The sequence below is a fragment of the Nanorana parkeri genome, unplaced genomic scaffold, assembly GCF_000935625.1.
Source record: "Nanorana parkeri isolate BGI_ZX_2015 unplaced genomic scaffold, ASM93562v1 scaffold205, whole genome shotgun sequence".
Classification (NCBI taxonomy): Eukaryota; Metazoa; Chordata; class Amphibia; order Anura; family Dicroglossidae; genus Nanorana; species Nanorana parkeri.
This window is the reverse complement of record NW_017306473.1, coordinates 794872-808992: the sequence shown is the minus strand read 5'-3', so window position 1 is coordinate 808992 and position 14121 is coordinate 794872. Positions and strand designations below refer to the sequence as shown.

Sequence of the window (14121 nt, the reverse complement as noted above, 5' to 3'; positions counted from 1 at the left end):
CTGTAAGGGTAACATTCTTCCCATTAGCCACCAATGGAAGGGACCCTCTTCCACCAACTATTAATGTAAGGGGCATTCTTCCCACTAACCATCAATGTAGGGGACATTTTTGCCACTAACCATCAATGTAAGGGACATTCATCCCACTAAACATCAAAGCAAGGGGCATTCTTTTCACTAACGATCAATGTAAGGAACATTCCTCCCACTAAACATCAATGTAAGGGAATTTCTTGCCACTAAGCATCAATGTAAGGGCAATTCTTGCCACTAACCCTCAATGTAAGGGACATTCTGCCACTAACCATCAATGTAAGGCACATTCTTGCCACTAAACATCAATGTAAGGGGCATTCCTCCCACTAAACAGCAATGTAAGGGGCATTCTTTCCACTAACCATCAATGTAAGGAACATTCTTGCCACTAACCATCAATGTAAGGGGCATTCGGCTCACTAAACATCAATGTAAGGGACATTCTTGCCACTAACCATCAATGTAAAAGACATTCTTGCCACTGTTCATCAATGTAAGGGACATTCTTCTAGCTCACCACCAGTGTAAGGGGGACCTTTAACACTGGCCACTATTATAAAGGAACACCACACTAACCACTAATGTAAGGAGGTTCTTCACTGGCCACCAAAAGAACACAACAAATAATTTTGTTGTATAGAGAAGGATGTGTGTGTGTGGTGAGGGTGGGCTGGGGTTTAAAAATGATAGCTTCTGGGTGTCCAATAAGCTAAGTAAGGCAGATTCTATATAATTGTATTTATTATTATATCTACAACTTACTCATCATGCTAATGCACTGTGAAGTGTAGATATAATTATTTTTAGCAATGGTTCTCTTGGACTTGAAAATTATAAGAAGGGTTCCTCCTTGGTAAAAAGGTTGAAAATGGCTGCCTTATACCAACATACAAGCTGCAATTTTTGAAACGTGGTGTAGTGCTATGCAGTAATAGCCCAACCTTCAATTTACCTGGCCGTAAAAAGCAACTCGATAATAACGTCCAAACAGTCTTTTCTCTGTGTTTACCACCTCTGCAATTTTCAGATAGGATCGGTGAATGCGGTAATAGAGCTCCGACAGCCTCTGAAATCAGGTTAGCAGAAAGTGTCAATTATTCAATATGTGTTCCACATTGCTGCTTTATAACAGCCACTTTACATTTACTACAGAAAGTATATTGTGCTGATCAAGAAAAATATTTAAAGTAAATAATGAAAACATCTCATGAGCAGGCTTATAAAAGGCATGTATACATTGTGCAATCATATATGAAAATGATGGACAGAGCTGTACTCCAACATAAAGCAGCTTCGGATTAGAATGGTAAACTATAAGCCCTGGATTCAATCATAGAAACATCTAATAAAAAAATAAAAATAAACCTTAGATTGCCCTTAGCCGTCTTTCTGTTAGTTACGATAATACCATCTGTGAGGAACTGGTTGGCAGGGTTGTATATGTGTTTGGAATGGTATTTATGTGTCACCTACACACGGTACTGGTCTCCAGGATTTGTGTCTTTTATGAAAAAACAAACGTTTTGTTTTCTTAGATCTTAATAAATTCTGTCCTGGGTCCTGGATGCTTTATAGAGCTTTAGGTGGGATGAAGCCTACAGTCCTAAGTCCACATTATACCTGGTTGCCAGACCTCATGAATTCGTCTCAGCAGTCCACAAGCTTTTAATGTACAAGCTGACTGATGCTGAGGGCTTTCTCTTCTTTGAGAGTCTGCTGCTGTGTGGAAAGGCTGAGTGCTAACAAAACACTGTAAAGGTACAAGTTCTGCCTGTTTGTTTTGGGGAACCCATTAGGCACAGGCGGCTCTAGAGTTTGCGAGGCCTTAGGTGAGGTGGTGAGATCCCACAGAGCCCTGGTGAGACCCCACAGATCCCTGGTGAGACCCCACAGATCCCTGGTGAGACCCCACAGAACCCTGGTTAAGCCAGGGCTCTGTGAGGTCTCACCAACACCAGGGCTCTTTAGAGTCTCACCAGGGCTATGTGCGGTCTCATCAGCCTGGTCAGACCCCTCAGAGCCCTGGTGAGACCCCAAAGAGACCTGATGAGACCCAAAAGAGCCCTGGTTAAACCAGAGCTCTCTAGGGTCTCTCCAGGGTCTCACTAGGGCTCTCTAGGGTTAGGGTCTCACCAGGGCTCCCTAGGGTCTCACCAGGGCTCTATGGATTCTTACCAGGGCTGAGCGGGTCACATCTCTATTAGTCAGGAACTGACCAGAGATTAATTAGTTGCTCGGACCAGCAGATGGTTTATACTTGTTCTAAGCTATGGACTTACTGTACAAAGCTCTACTGCAGTGAACTGTGTTTGTTTGCTGCCTTGCTGAATTAAAGTGCAGAACAAACCAGTCTGGACTGTTCCTGGGTGTCGCTGCCTCGTGCATGGTTTAATGCTGCCACTACCAGTTGAGCCTTACACATGCCATTAATAAAGTGCTTGTTATAAGCAAACATTTATAAAGAGTGTGAACCATGTGAGATTTTATTTTCTCGCTTTTACCATTTTGCTTATTAAAATGGCTCTCAAGAGGGCAGGGATAAAGAACATCCACTGATCAAGTACTATATTCACAATGAAACAGGCTATCGTAAAGTTGAATTCCCAGACAAGGAAATATTGTCTAAACATAAAAGACATGTGTAATCTTTTTTGAATATTGGGGTGTTTTGTTTATTTCTTCCAGATCTGTGTAGTAATGTGCAGTGTGAAACTTTGCCTCTGCAGGCAGCCTGTAGTGAGTGGAGCCTGATGGGTGATGTCATTGCTGCGTTAACAAGGTAATTACTGGGTTTAAAAAGACATTTGGTGCTCACAGAATGGATTTATATCCTTTGTGTCTATTCAGGAATATATTTAAATGTACATTTTTGTGACTGAGGTTCAACTTTAAGAAGGCAGGTGCTCTGCTGAAGCAGTAAGTGATTTAGGGATTGCTGCACACACCACATGTGTTACAATCTGATTGTACAATCTAGTTTAGATCTACCAACAACTATGTAGTGCAAGGGCCTGCCTGATTGGATACTAATTGATTGAATAGATTAGGTAGGTCCTCATATTACATAGTTTTGTTAAATATAAAGTTGAACGTACAGTCAGATTGTAACATGTATAGTAACTCTGAGGGGGAACAGGTCTTCCCTTCAGCAATCAGTAACTAAGGCAAAAGAAGAACTAGGGGAAATAATGTTCCTCAACTGAACATAAACCTTACACTTCTGAATAGTCCAAATAAATACAGCAAACATTTGACTCAAACACACTATCAGGCTGTCATGCTGATCCTCAGGTTTTATTAGTTTTCAAGCCACTCATCCAGAGCCAGTATGATCTGATTTTGCATACTTGTCTCTGTCCCCATTTTGAAGATATTCCCTCACCGCCAGTTCTGCCTGCTACCACTTAAATATACAGGAAATGAGAGGAAGCAGAGAGTAACAAAATGTTAACGTGTTCATGTGCGCGGCTAATGTGAATGATAGCTAACACTGGTTGTCTGGTGCTTTGCTTTAATAATGCATACACATATTAAAATCAGAACAAATTGTTTTTCATTAATCTGTGAGTCACCAGTTAAACTGCAAGATCTGCAAAAACTACATGAAAGTTAGGAGTCAGATTGTGTTTCCAAAAACTTGCAAACACACAAAAAAATTATTTTAGTTTTTGATAGAGTAGGGAAGGGTTAGACCATTTGTCAAGTATTTATGTCTGCCTGTTTCCCTGCTGGGGAGATTCACCCTCTATTTGTCTTAGTGATCATTCTCACTCAAGAATCTGGAACTGTTAGAAGTGACCAAATGTTTTTTTGGGCAAAAGATCAGGTTGCCTGTACTTGGCCCCAATACAGTTTGTAGACCTTATGATAGCATGCAGCACAGTATCGTTTGGGATATCAATGATTGTAAAAAAACTAAACAGACAATACGGGCAGCTACATGTTAAAATTTCTCATGCAGCGTTACATTGCACTGTGCTTTCAAGTTAGATGATTGCATGGTATGAAACCATATATCAGAAATAAAATGGTAAGCTACCTTGAAGTCTCTCTGCTTTTCAAACACAGCAATAACTGGCTTGCTAACATCAGCAATCAACTCATATCGTTCAGATTTCCAGAGATAGTCGACACACAAGTCAAGCTGCTCTACCAGAGTACTCTGTAATGACATAAACAAATGGTGATTTCTAAAATGGGATACATTATGAACAACTAATATACAGTATTCCAGCAGTGCTTACAAATAAAGTACGTAGGATAAAAATGCTAGGGAATACCACAAGCAACAATGAAGCCTGACAGTTTTAAAAGTAATATCAATAATAATAATATAATCAACATTTATGTGGTTTAAAGAGGAACTTTACCAACCAACTTAAAATGACATTAAACTCAGGAGTTAAAGGAGAACTATGGGGTTAAGGCTTTTCCCCATAGTTCTCCTTAGGGTAACGGCAGGACACAAACTAGCGTCCTCCCGTTACCCTAAGCTCAGTATTTAGCGAGCTACAGCTCGCGGTATACTGAGACGGCGCAGCCGGAGCGGATCCCGACGTAGATGACGGGATCCGCCCAGCTGCGTGAGTGACAGCTGGCTCTGCCTATCTAGAGGCAGAGCCAGCTGTACCCGCCCCCTCCCCCGTCCTTTCCGCCAGTCAGCGCTGGCAGATTGGAGCGGGGAGAGGGGAATCCAGCCCCTCCCTCTGTCACGGCAGAGAGCCATGACAGGATCGAGAGGCGAGCGAACCCGGTATGTGTTCGCTCACCTCCCGATCTACTGAGCCGACCTGTGACAGTCTCATTGTCACAGGTCGGCTAGAACTATGAGGTGAGTGAAAAGCACTCACCTCATAGTTCCCCTTTAAATCCTAAAAATGCATTTAGGTACCTTAACTATTAACAAAAATGTATCTTATTTGTGTATCACTCCGCTGTAGATCCTCAAGGCTGCTGCACATATACGCATGTACGTGCGTATTGCGTATTGTACCATATGCAAATAAATGGCTCCATACACACAGCCGCGTATGGAGCCGTATATTTGCGTAGCGCATATATATGCGCAAAAACAGAATGGAACGGAGATGTGTTCAGGCAGCGTATTTACGCGCACATACGCATGTACAGCACATTAAAAATTCCATTACGAGTGATGCATTCTGGGATTGCATATAGTGCACGCATATATGCTTGTATATACGCTGGTGTATATGCGTATTTACGCACATAGACACATATATACGCAATATAAAATTTTGCTTGCGTTGTGTGTGAACGAGGCCCAAATCATCTCTGAATTGGTGCTGACACTGTCCTTCCTTCTGGAGGGTGGCTACTTCTGTTCCCCATGGTTTCTGTGTGTGTTGTAATGCTCCAAGCTCCAAGCTCACTCTTGTGATGGACTACAATCTCACGTTTAGTTTACTAATTTGTATTGAGATGCTAGTCTATCATGGGAGCGAGTTTGGAGAGGTGGCCACTTTACAGCACCTGGTTATTATGTTGATCTATTGTTTTCCGTATTTCCAGAGTCAGTGGCCTGGAACAAGTAGGCAGACCCAATGTTCTGACTTTGGTTGCCATGTACAAGAGGGAACTAGGAAACAAGCATTCCTAGGAGACCAGAAACCACATTCAGCAAATTTCTCTCTGTACAAGTGAAAAAAGACTTGTCCTTGTTGACTAGTTTAAAGTGTCACTAAACTCAGGCGTTAAATCTTGAAGAGGAACTTTACGCATATCTTTAACATAATAACAATCACAACTTTAGAAATGTTTAGTATTGCTAGACATCGGAGCATTTGGGTGAGTACGAGTACTTGCCCAAATACTCGGAATCGGCACTGATATCGATACTAGTATCGGTGCATCCCTAGTAAAGGCAATCTACAAACACATACTTCTAGATAATTGTCGGCTTTGTATTCTTTGCATTCCTTATTTCTCTTGTCTTCCCCAGTCTTCTGACAATGGCCATGTTTACTTATGGCAGATTACTAGCTCTCCCTTTACTTCCTGAAAATCTGGCACATGCGACTAGACATGTGACTAGGCCATGTGACCATGCACATAATCTCAGGGGAGAAAAATGCTTTTCCCTGAGATCATGTGAGATTACAGATGTAATGCTCTGCTGATGACACGGCAATCCCAGTGTGCATTGCGTTGGCAACTGAACTAATTTTGCCCTTCCAAGCAGGAAGTGAATGCTCTGCAAGTGTAAGTGTTCCAAAATCACATCATTTTACACCTGACATGTCTATGTTATTATTATTGGCATACATAGAGGGATGCATTGGTAGAATTTGATTTTTGAGTGTAAAGGTCCGCTTTAAGAATGCATTCAAGTATCTTAACTATTGACAAAAATGTATTCTATTTGTGTATCACTCAGCTGTAGATCCTCAAATCATCTCTGAATTCATGCTGACACTGTCCTTCCTACCTTAAAGTGAAACTAAACTCAGGGTTTAAATCTTAAAAATGGCCCCTGTGCGTTATAAAGTAGTCACTGCTCCAAGCTCACTCTCAGTAAGTAGGAGGTGCAGTTACAGTGTGCGGCTGGGATTAGATGTTTTCTTACCTCATTATATGGGGTATCCTGCATCCCTGAGTCTTCTTTCATTGCACCTTCTTCCCTAATATTTGGGGTAATGCTCTGAAAGGCTGGCCATCCCATGGAAAACAAACCTGCAAATGAAAGGGAATGTTGTCTCCAAACCTATATCCATTTATATATACACACACACACACACACACACACACACACACACAGTATATTATATTATTTCTAAAGGGAAGTTATTTTCCCACACAAAGCAATTTCCTATCTTTCTGGCTAGAAATGATCTACATACATGAGGCAAGCTGAAAAAGCAAGTGTATTCCATCCATACCCAAAGAGCCCACTGCAGATGGAGTACAGTGGTTTAGGAAACAGACCTTAATGAATCTGACTTATTATTAAATATACCTATGCAGCCAACTACCGTAGTTTATGATGTTCTGTGTCACACCTGTGTGAAGGCTTCTATTCATGACCTCCTTTTAATAAGGCTAAGTGCCTGGCGTTCTGAGTCATTGACCTTGAACAAGCACACATATTGGAAAGTCAGAGTGAAGAAAGAATTCCTGATCTGCATCTGTTCTAGTGACTAATAAAGTATTGCAGCCATTGAAGCAGCATGGTAGCCAGACAACTAGCATTTTCAGTAGGGATGCACCGATACTAGTATCGGTATCGGTGCCGATACCGAGTATTTGGGTGAGTACGAATGCTCCGATACCTAGCACGAGTACTTCCTGTATCAGGAAGCCGGGCAGCTCATTACACCCTGACTGGTTTCCTGATTGGCCAGGAAACGGCTCCATGCTCTCTCGTCACTTGTGGCTAGCAAATCCGGAATCCGGGCGCCGTGTAATGACGCAGCGCCCGGCATTCTGATTGGCCGGGAAGCCGGCGTCATGCTCCTCGTCATCTCATGAATCATAATATTAAGAAAGTGACCTTAAAGCATTAGTTTGTATTGCTTTAGAAAAAATTTGACCTGTCCCTTTAAGAAAAAGTATCGGTAATTGGTATCTGCGAGTACTTGATCAAAAGTATCGGTACTCGTACTTGGTCTTAAAAAAGTGGTATCGGTGCATCCCTAATTTTCAGAAATGGCCAACAATGGCATCCTTTTTATTCTCTGACTACAGGTATCCTTTAACGTTATTTATACAGCTAGTGTCAAAAGATCCCTGTTCTGGTTATCAGTATTGGAAAGCAATGAAGCCTAGCCATGTGAAAAATGTCTCTCCTCCTTTCTCCTCTGCATGTGATCCTGCTTCCTATGTAGACATTCCCCACTAAAATCAAACAGTTTTCATTTTTAAAAATGGGAGTATCAAGAGCAAATCACCAGAACAATTCACATAAAGCTACATTTTAAAAGGAGGGCTGTCTAGTACTGTATACTTAACAATAAATGTCCTAACTACCATCCACCAAAAACAAAATGATTCATCTGGATACAAATCTCCTTCACCTTAGAACAGCAAGTTAAAAATAATAAGCTGATGAAAGGATGGACATGACACATGCAGGGTTAGTGAACTCACTCTTTGCACCGATGGAGATTAGTAATTGATTAGAATCAGAAGTATTTTCCTCTTCCAGCAGCATGCTTGGTGTCTGATTGGTTTCATTTTTCCAGTAACCTATGGCAGGTCATAATGATTGAGTAATGTTATCGTACAACATTGTTAGTGCATGCATGGAACGATCATTGAAATGGGTTAGAGTAAAACATCTAAATTTGTTTCTAATAAGAATATACCTATACATTAAGAGGTGTCTAACAAACTACTGTTTCAGTTTGCTTAGTGAATTTATGGTTAAATTGAAACGTGTGCAGGAGAAATTCCATGTTTTCTAACATTTCCTTCCAAATGATTTAATGCTATAGGTAAACAAAGAAACCCGTTTAATACATCGACTAAAAGCTGCAATGCAGGACTATATGTGGTCATGTATGTGATCATTTATGTATTGCAACCAATAGTAATCTTTGTAGGTTGCAAGACCTGGTCGCTTACACTGTTATCTCATTTTAAATCCTATAAACTACAATGTAGACACAAGTATATTCTCGTATTAATTTATATATGTATACGGTATACATGTGTCAATATTTATCAAGAAGAAAATGGTATGACTAAGGCTCAACCCCTTTCATAGTCTGTACTGTTTAGGGTCTCTGCCTCTCCTCAAGGTCTGAGCAAGGAGTAGAGCCCTGAAATGCATCAGTAGTGGTGATAGCGCCTTTTTCTAAGCGTGATGGCAGCATTGTTTTGGATATTGCTTCCAGCAAGTATCATTCTGCCTAATCAACTCCTCCACTCTACTTGTCTGGCTGCAATATAGATGGCTGAGTGTTCCCTTCTGCATCCAATCTCATTCAGGCTGCTAATTCATGGCAAGCTGCAATCTTTCCATGCCCATTTTCCAGTGAACCATGTAAGTACAACATATTGTTTATGTATTGTTTATGTATATTAAGAAATTGAGTGATCTATACAGTCCTATGTGTTCTTTTCATTTCTTTGATCTGTTAAGTTTCTTTTTATATTTTGACACAATAATACATCCAGTCATTAACGTGAGCGCAGTAAAGAGAGAAGAAAGGGTAATTTAAGTGGATATTCTCATCTAGATAGTTCTTACCTTTCCGTTTCAAATACTCAGCAATCAGTGCGGCAATGTGAACGTAACACATGGCTGCCTGAAAAAACATTAGAAAATAACAGTAGACTTTTGTTTACACTAATCTTTGTCTTTAACAATTGATAAATTAATGATTAATAATAGTTTAAAAAAAAGTATTTTTTAAAGGCAGAATATTACACATAAAAAATTTAAAGTAATACAAACATGACAACATCATACATAAGGAGATACTATGAAATGATAGAGGTCACAGTACATTTTGTTTTATAAAATATTTATTTTCACATTTTTCTCATTCTTTGTTGCACTTCAGTGCTGCTGTTCTCCTGCAACTACTTCCTGTCTATATGCATGCACTCAAGTGATGGCTGCATACTATTTCTCAGGGTGGGTTTCCAGATGGTGACAACATTGGACCATGGCTGCAAATTGTTTGTTTCAGTGGCCACCAGTTGTTTCCATTGTAAACCTGTGTGACAGGGTGACAACTTACAATAAGGAGAAATACACGGAGCATTGGATCCTATAACTGGAGGTCCCTAAACAAGGACCTTCATGGCAGGATGATCAGGTATGATTTTATTACATTAAAGTGTTAGAGCTTATATAAGATTTTAGTGATTGAATTTCCATGTACTTAAACAATAACAAACGTGTGTGACATTGCTAGCCACCATATTTGAAGTTTATTAATTGCCAATTTGTTAATGGTTCTGGATGAGGTGGAGAATAAATAGACCCTATTAGGTTTTACTGCTATCTGGGGCTCCATTAGAGAGATTTTACCTCACTTACTGTCCTGGGACAGCCTTTTCACCAGACAGGAAGTTATGTGAACTTTCAAATAGCAGCACAGGCAGTATTACATTTGTAGGCACATAATGGAACTCCAACCAGCTTTTTGTTGTTGTCTGTTTCCTTGTTGCAGATTTTCCCTCCCTTTGTCCCCAGAAAATATCTCTATCAGGGTCGTGGATAGCAGTGAAACTGGACACGGGTTCCAACCCTTCCCTACTCTATCAATGACTAAAAAAAAAGTTTTGGTCACAGATACATTTTATATTTTTACTAGGGATGCACCCATACTGGTTTTTCGGTATTGAGTACCGATATTTTGCTTTCAGTACTCACCGATACCGAGTACCGATACTGGTGCTTCCCCTGGCATGGAGCCGGCTCCCCAGACAATCAGGAAGCCTGGCGGCGGGTAATGACATGGCGCCCAGCTTCCTGATTGCCCAGGTAGCCGGATCCATGTTGTTTGGCCGGATCAACTGTGATTGGCTGGGAAACTGGCTTCCCAGCCAATAAGCATGAAGCTGGCACCTGTGAGCATCCATAAGCAATCGTCACCTCTTTCCCTCTCTACTCACCCTGCTCTTCATGCCCTCTATCCACCCCATAATTTACAATTCATGCAACTCCATGATTTTTAAAGGTTTTAGTTTCCTACTGAATCAGCTGGTCCCCGAGCAGTGGTCCTGATATCCTGATTTAGAGTGACTCCTTTCCCTTGCAGGGTCCTATGGAGCTACTCTTGTGTGTGCTTTTAAGCTGCGTGTGTTTCCACAAACACACAAGCACAGCAAGGCAAGACACTCCATGCTCTCCTTCCCCCTCCCCCCTTTTCCCTTCTCCAAGCTAGTAGATGGACAGCTTCTGGAGACTTCTCTGTCCCTCGTTATCTTGTAGTGGACACGAAGTTCAGGGAAGCCAAGCTGTGAGAGTTAGAGACAGCTGTTTGAAAACATGATGAATGTAAATGCTAGGACAGAAATGTAAAGAAATACTTGGCAAAGTATTTATGGGCAAAGTATAATTGTTTGAACTAGATTAATAAAAAAAAAAGTTTGAGAGTTTAATACTACTTCAAATATTTTGGGACTGATTTACTATAGCAGTGAATTTCCGGCCCAGTATTCACATCAGATATCCAATTAGGTTCAGGGGAAATTTCCTAGCAATCTGGGTAGCTGAAGGGAAAACAAGCAAGGGTGAAACTCACTCTGTTAGTAAATCAATCCTCTTGTGTGTTTGCCTAAACATATCGCTATACTGTGCTGACACGAAGAGCACTTTACACTTACACTGAACCATGATACTGGAATTTAATTCCTGGTTTAGACAGAAACAGAAATTCATGGCTATAATACATCTTTTTTAAGTGCACATGAAAAAGGCCACTTGCCATGACAATTTTAATTAACCTTGCAGCAGAGAACCAGGAAGGCACAACTGTGTATGTTCCCAGTTCTCAGGCCCATTGTAAAACTGTAACACAAATAATAAAGTTCCTGTCAAGTTAACTGACACATGCTGACAATGCTTAACTTGGTCTGGGCATCTAAGTTTCGAAAAACTTTGCTTACAAAAGGGTTAAATCATGGTTAATTCCGGCACATCACAGTACATACGAAAATTCTCTTTAATTTCTGCCATGTCATAGGACCATGTTGAAGTTTCTTCAAGCGTGGTTATACCACAGGAAATTGTAAGAAACTACATGTTGAAAACGCATAGTTGGAAATATAACAACAAATCAGTCAATTTCTAGAGTCATATATTCCAGTTGTCAACCATAAAAGGGAAAAGTTTATGTTGGAAGCACAGTCCTGAACATTAACGCACCATGCACTGCCTAACTGGAACCATCTGTTTTCGAGTCTTGAACTCAGAGACATTTAGCACTGGCTATTTTGTGTCTAGACAATGGCTTATTCTCACATAAGTGTTTCAGATCTGATTGGTATCATTTCTTGGTTGTATTATTTTCAAGATATTTTTTCTATTCTCAGTCAACAAACCCATACAATCTGACATGTGGTAAACCACGCGTTCAAAGGGAAAAAGCAGATGATGTACACTGCCAGGGAATTGTAGTCACCTTGGCAAGCGAGAAGAAAGGAGAGCTGTATATTTACACGCTAACTCCCTTGGACAAAGGTACAAAATGTTACTTTATTCAATTCAGGTCACCAATTGAGCCATGAAACTAATGCGGGAATAGATAAACTACAGTTATTTACTCACGAATGAAAATGGAAAGCTGGCGACCAGCACACTCATTTAAAGTAAACCTGCTCCAATCCTGGACAATTCATGGTCAAGCATATAATGATAAATATGTCAGTAGACATTTGTGTCAGTACAAACCACATGTCACAATGATCAGCAGATCCCCCCAAAAAAGCAGGCAGCTGAGTTTATATGTATATCTTGGCTATTTTCTGATTACCATACCCTGCTTCACTTCCCAAGCATCCCTACTGGTCCAAGGGGTCCCATGTCACATTAAAAGACTAATAAGGAGGCTCAAAATGTGTCAAGGGTGGGACCAAGCTTTACAGGGAACATCCAGCAACACACAGTGCAAAAGATTTTAATCTTTTGTACTGTATGTTCCTGGATATTTAATAAACATTCTTCTATTTTGGACAATGATGATCAGCGCTGGCATTTGGATCTTATGCTTTGCAAAGAAGGCAAGCTTTTGACATAAATGAAAGTGTGTCCGAGGCAGAAGATTCTTCAGATGACAGCACAGATCTAGGGCACAGGTAACGGGGCAGATACATAGAAAGTCTTCTTTCGAGGGGCCCCCTTTTTTTAAAAATAATATCACTGTACAACTACACAACTCTTTTAGTAAAGAAATGCCTTGTAAAAGGTAACTGCTCTCAACTTTCTAAATAATATGAATCAGTTAATAGCTGGAGATGTCTGTTTTCCTTTAAATGAACAGTTACAATATGTTTTAACTCTGTTTAGAAATGGTAAATTGCCATCTGGAATGTAACTCTTTTCCAGACAGTAAACTCACTGTAAATATGAAATGTATATAGTGGGTGCAGATGGTGAATATACACAGTGACATATCACAAGCTACAGTGTTATATGAGACATATGGGAATGTTTCCTGTAACCCAGAGATTCTGTGTAACTAATGCAGAAATAAATAAAGAAAAAATAAGAGAGAGAAAGCAGATGGTTTTACCTCTGATAAGTCTCCATTTCTGGCATGGATTTTGGCCATGCTCTCCAGCCAGGTCCTACGTAGCTCTGGTGTGCTGGCATAAGAGTTTGCCAAGCTGTACTGAAGGTCCACAAGCATCTCTGGATCTTTCTCATGTTCCTTCATCTGGGCGGTTGCCATTAAAACTGTTCTAATCCTCTTGGTTAGATCTTTTACCTCTGCTGGAAACAGGGTATTCTAGGGAAAAGAAAACATACATATCTATTTATTTTAAACTGCATTTATTTAGGACAGGCTATACATGAGTCTTTTAGCTTTTCTTAACTGTAAAAATCCCCTTCAGTGATTGCTGTCTGGGTTTTAAACAAACATCCTACAGAAAATGTTAAAACATTTTTCTATACAAATCATGTATTCAGTCATTGCAATTTGTACAATTGTGAAGACTAAAAAAATATGGAAAAGGACACAATTGCTAAATTCTCTCCACTGCAGTTTACACAAACAGTGCTCAAATAACATATTTGGAAGCCAATTAAATGACTAGTATGCTTTTGAACTACAGCAGGTAAATTGAGGACCTACAAAAGACCCATGCAAACACAGGAATATACACGCATCATACAGTCACATGGACCCCACCATTGCAAGGCAACAGTAAACACCACTATGTTAGCAGAGAACTTTGCTGACAAAATCATACAAGAGCTAAACGAAATATTACACGTGTCTGATACATTTGATACAAAAATACACAAGGCTCAGTGTCCACAAGTTCTTGCCATGAGTTTGTTTAACACTGCACCTGGATCTTCATATTGAACATTGACTGCGGGGTCTTGCTGCAACTGAGAGTGTATTCTGGTTCATTTAAAGCGCTCACTTTGGCAAGCCCCCC

The 14121-nt window shown here is 40.3% G+C and overlaps 1 protein-coding gene across 1 annotated transcript in view; it reads right to left on the bottom strand.

The window, feature by feature from the left end:
* DOCK10 (dedicator of cytokinesis 10) overlaps positions 1–14121 on the bottom strand; it is a 203496-nt gene that overhangs the window by 21864 nt on the left and 167511 nt on the right. Inside the window, exons 45-50 of the mRNA XM_018555626.1 lie at positions 13245–13460; positions 9248–9305; positions 8143–8241; positions 6623–6729; positions 4076–4198; positions 989–1102 (exon numbers count right to left, since the gene is read on the bottom strand). Of these exons, the coding sequence (XP_018411128.1) occupies positions 989–1102; positions 4076–4198; positions 6623–6729; positions 8143–8241; positions 9248–9305; positions 13245–13460 (717 nt within the window). The remainder of the gene's footprint in view (positions 1–988; positions 1103–4075; positions 4199–6622; positions 6730–8142; positions 8242–9247; positions 9306–13244; positions 13461–14121) is intronic.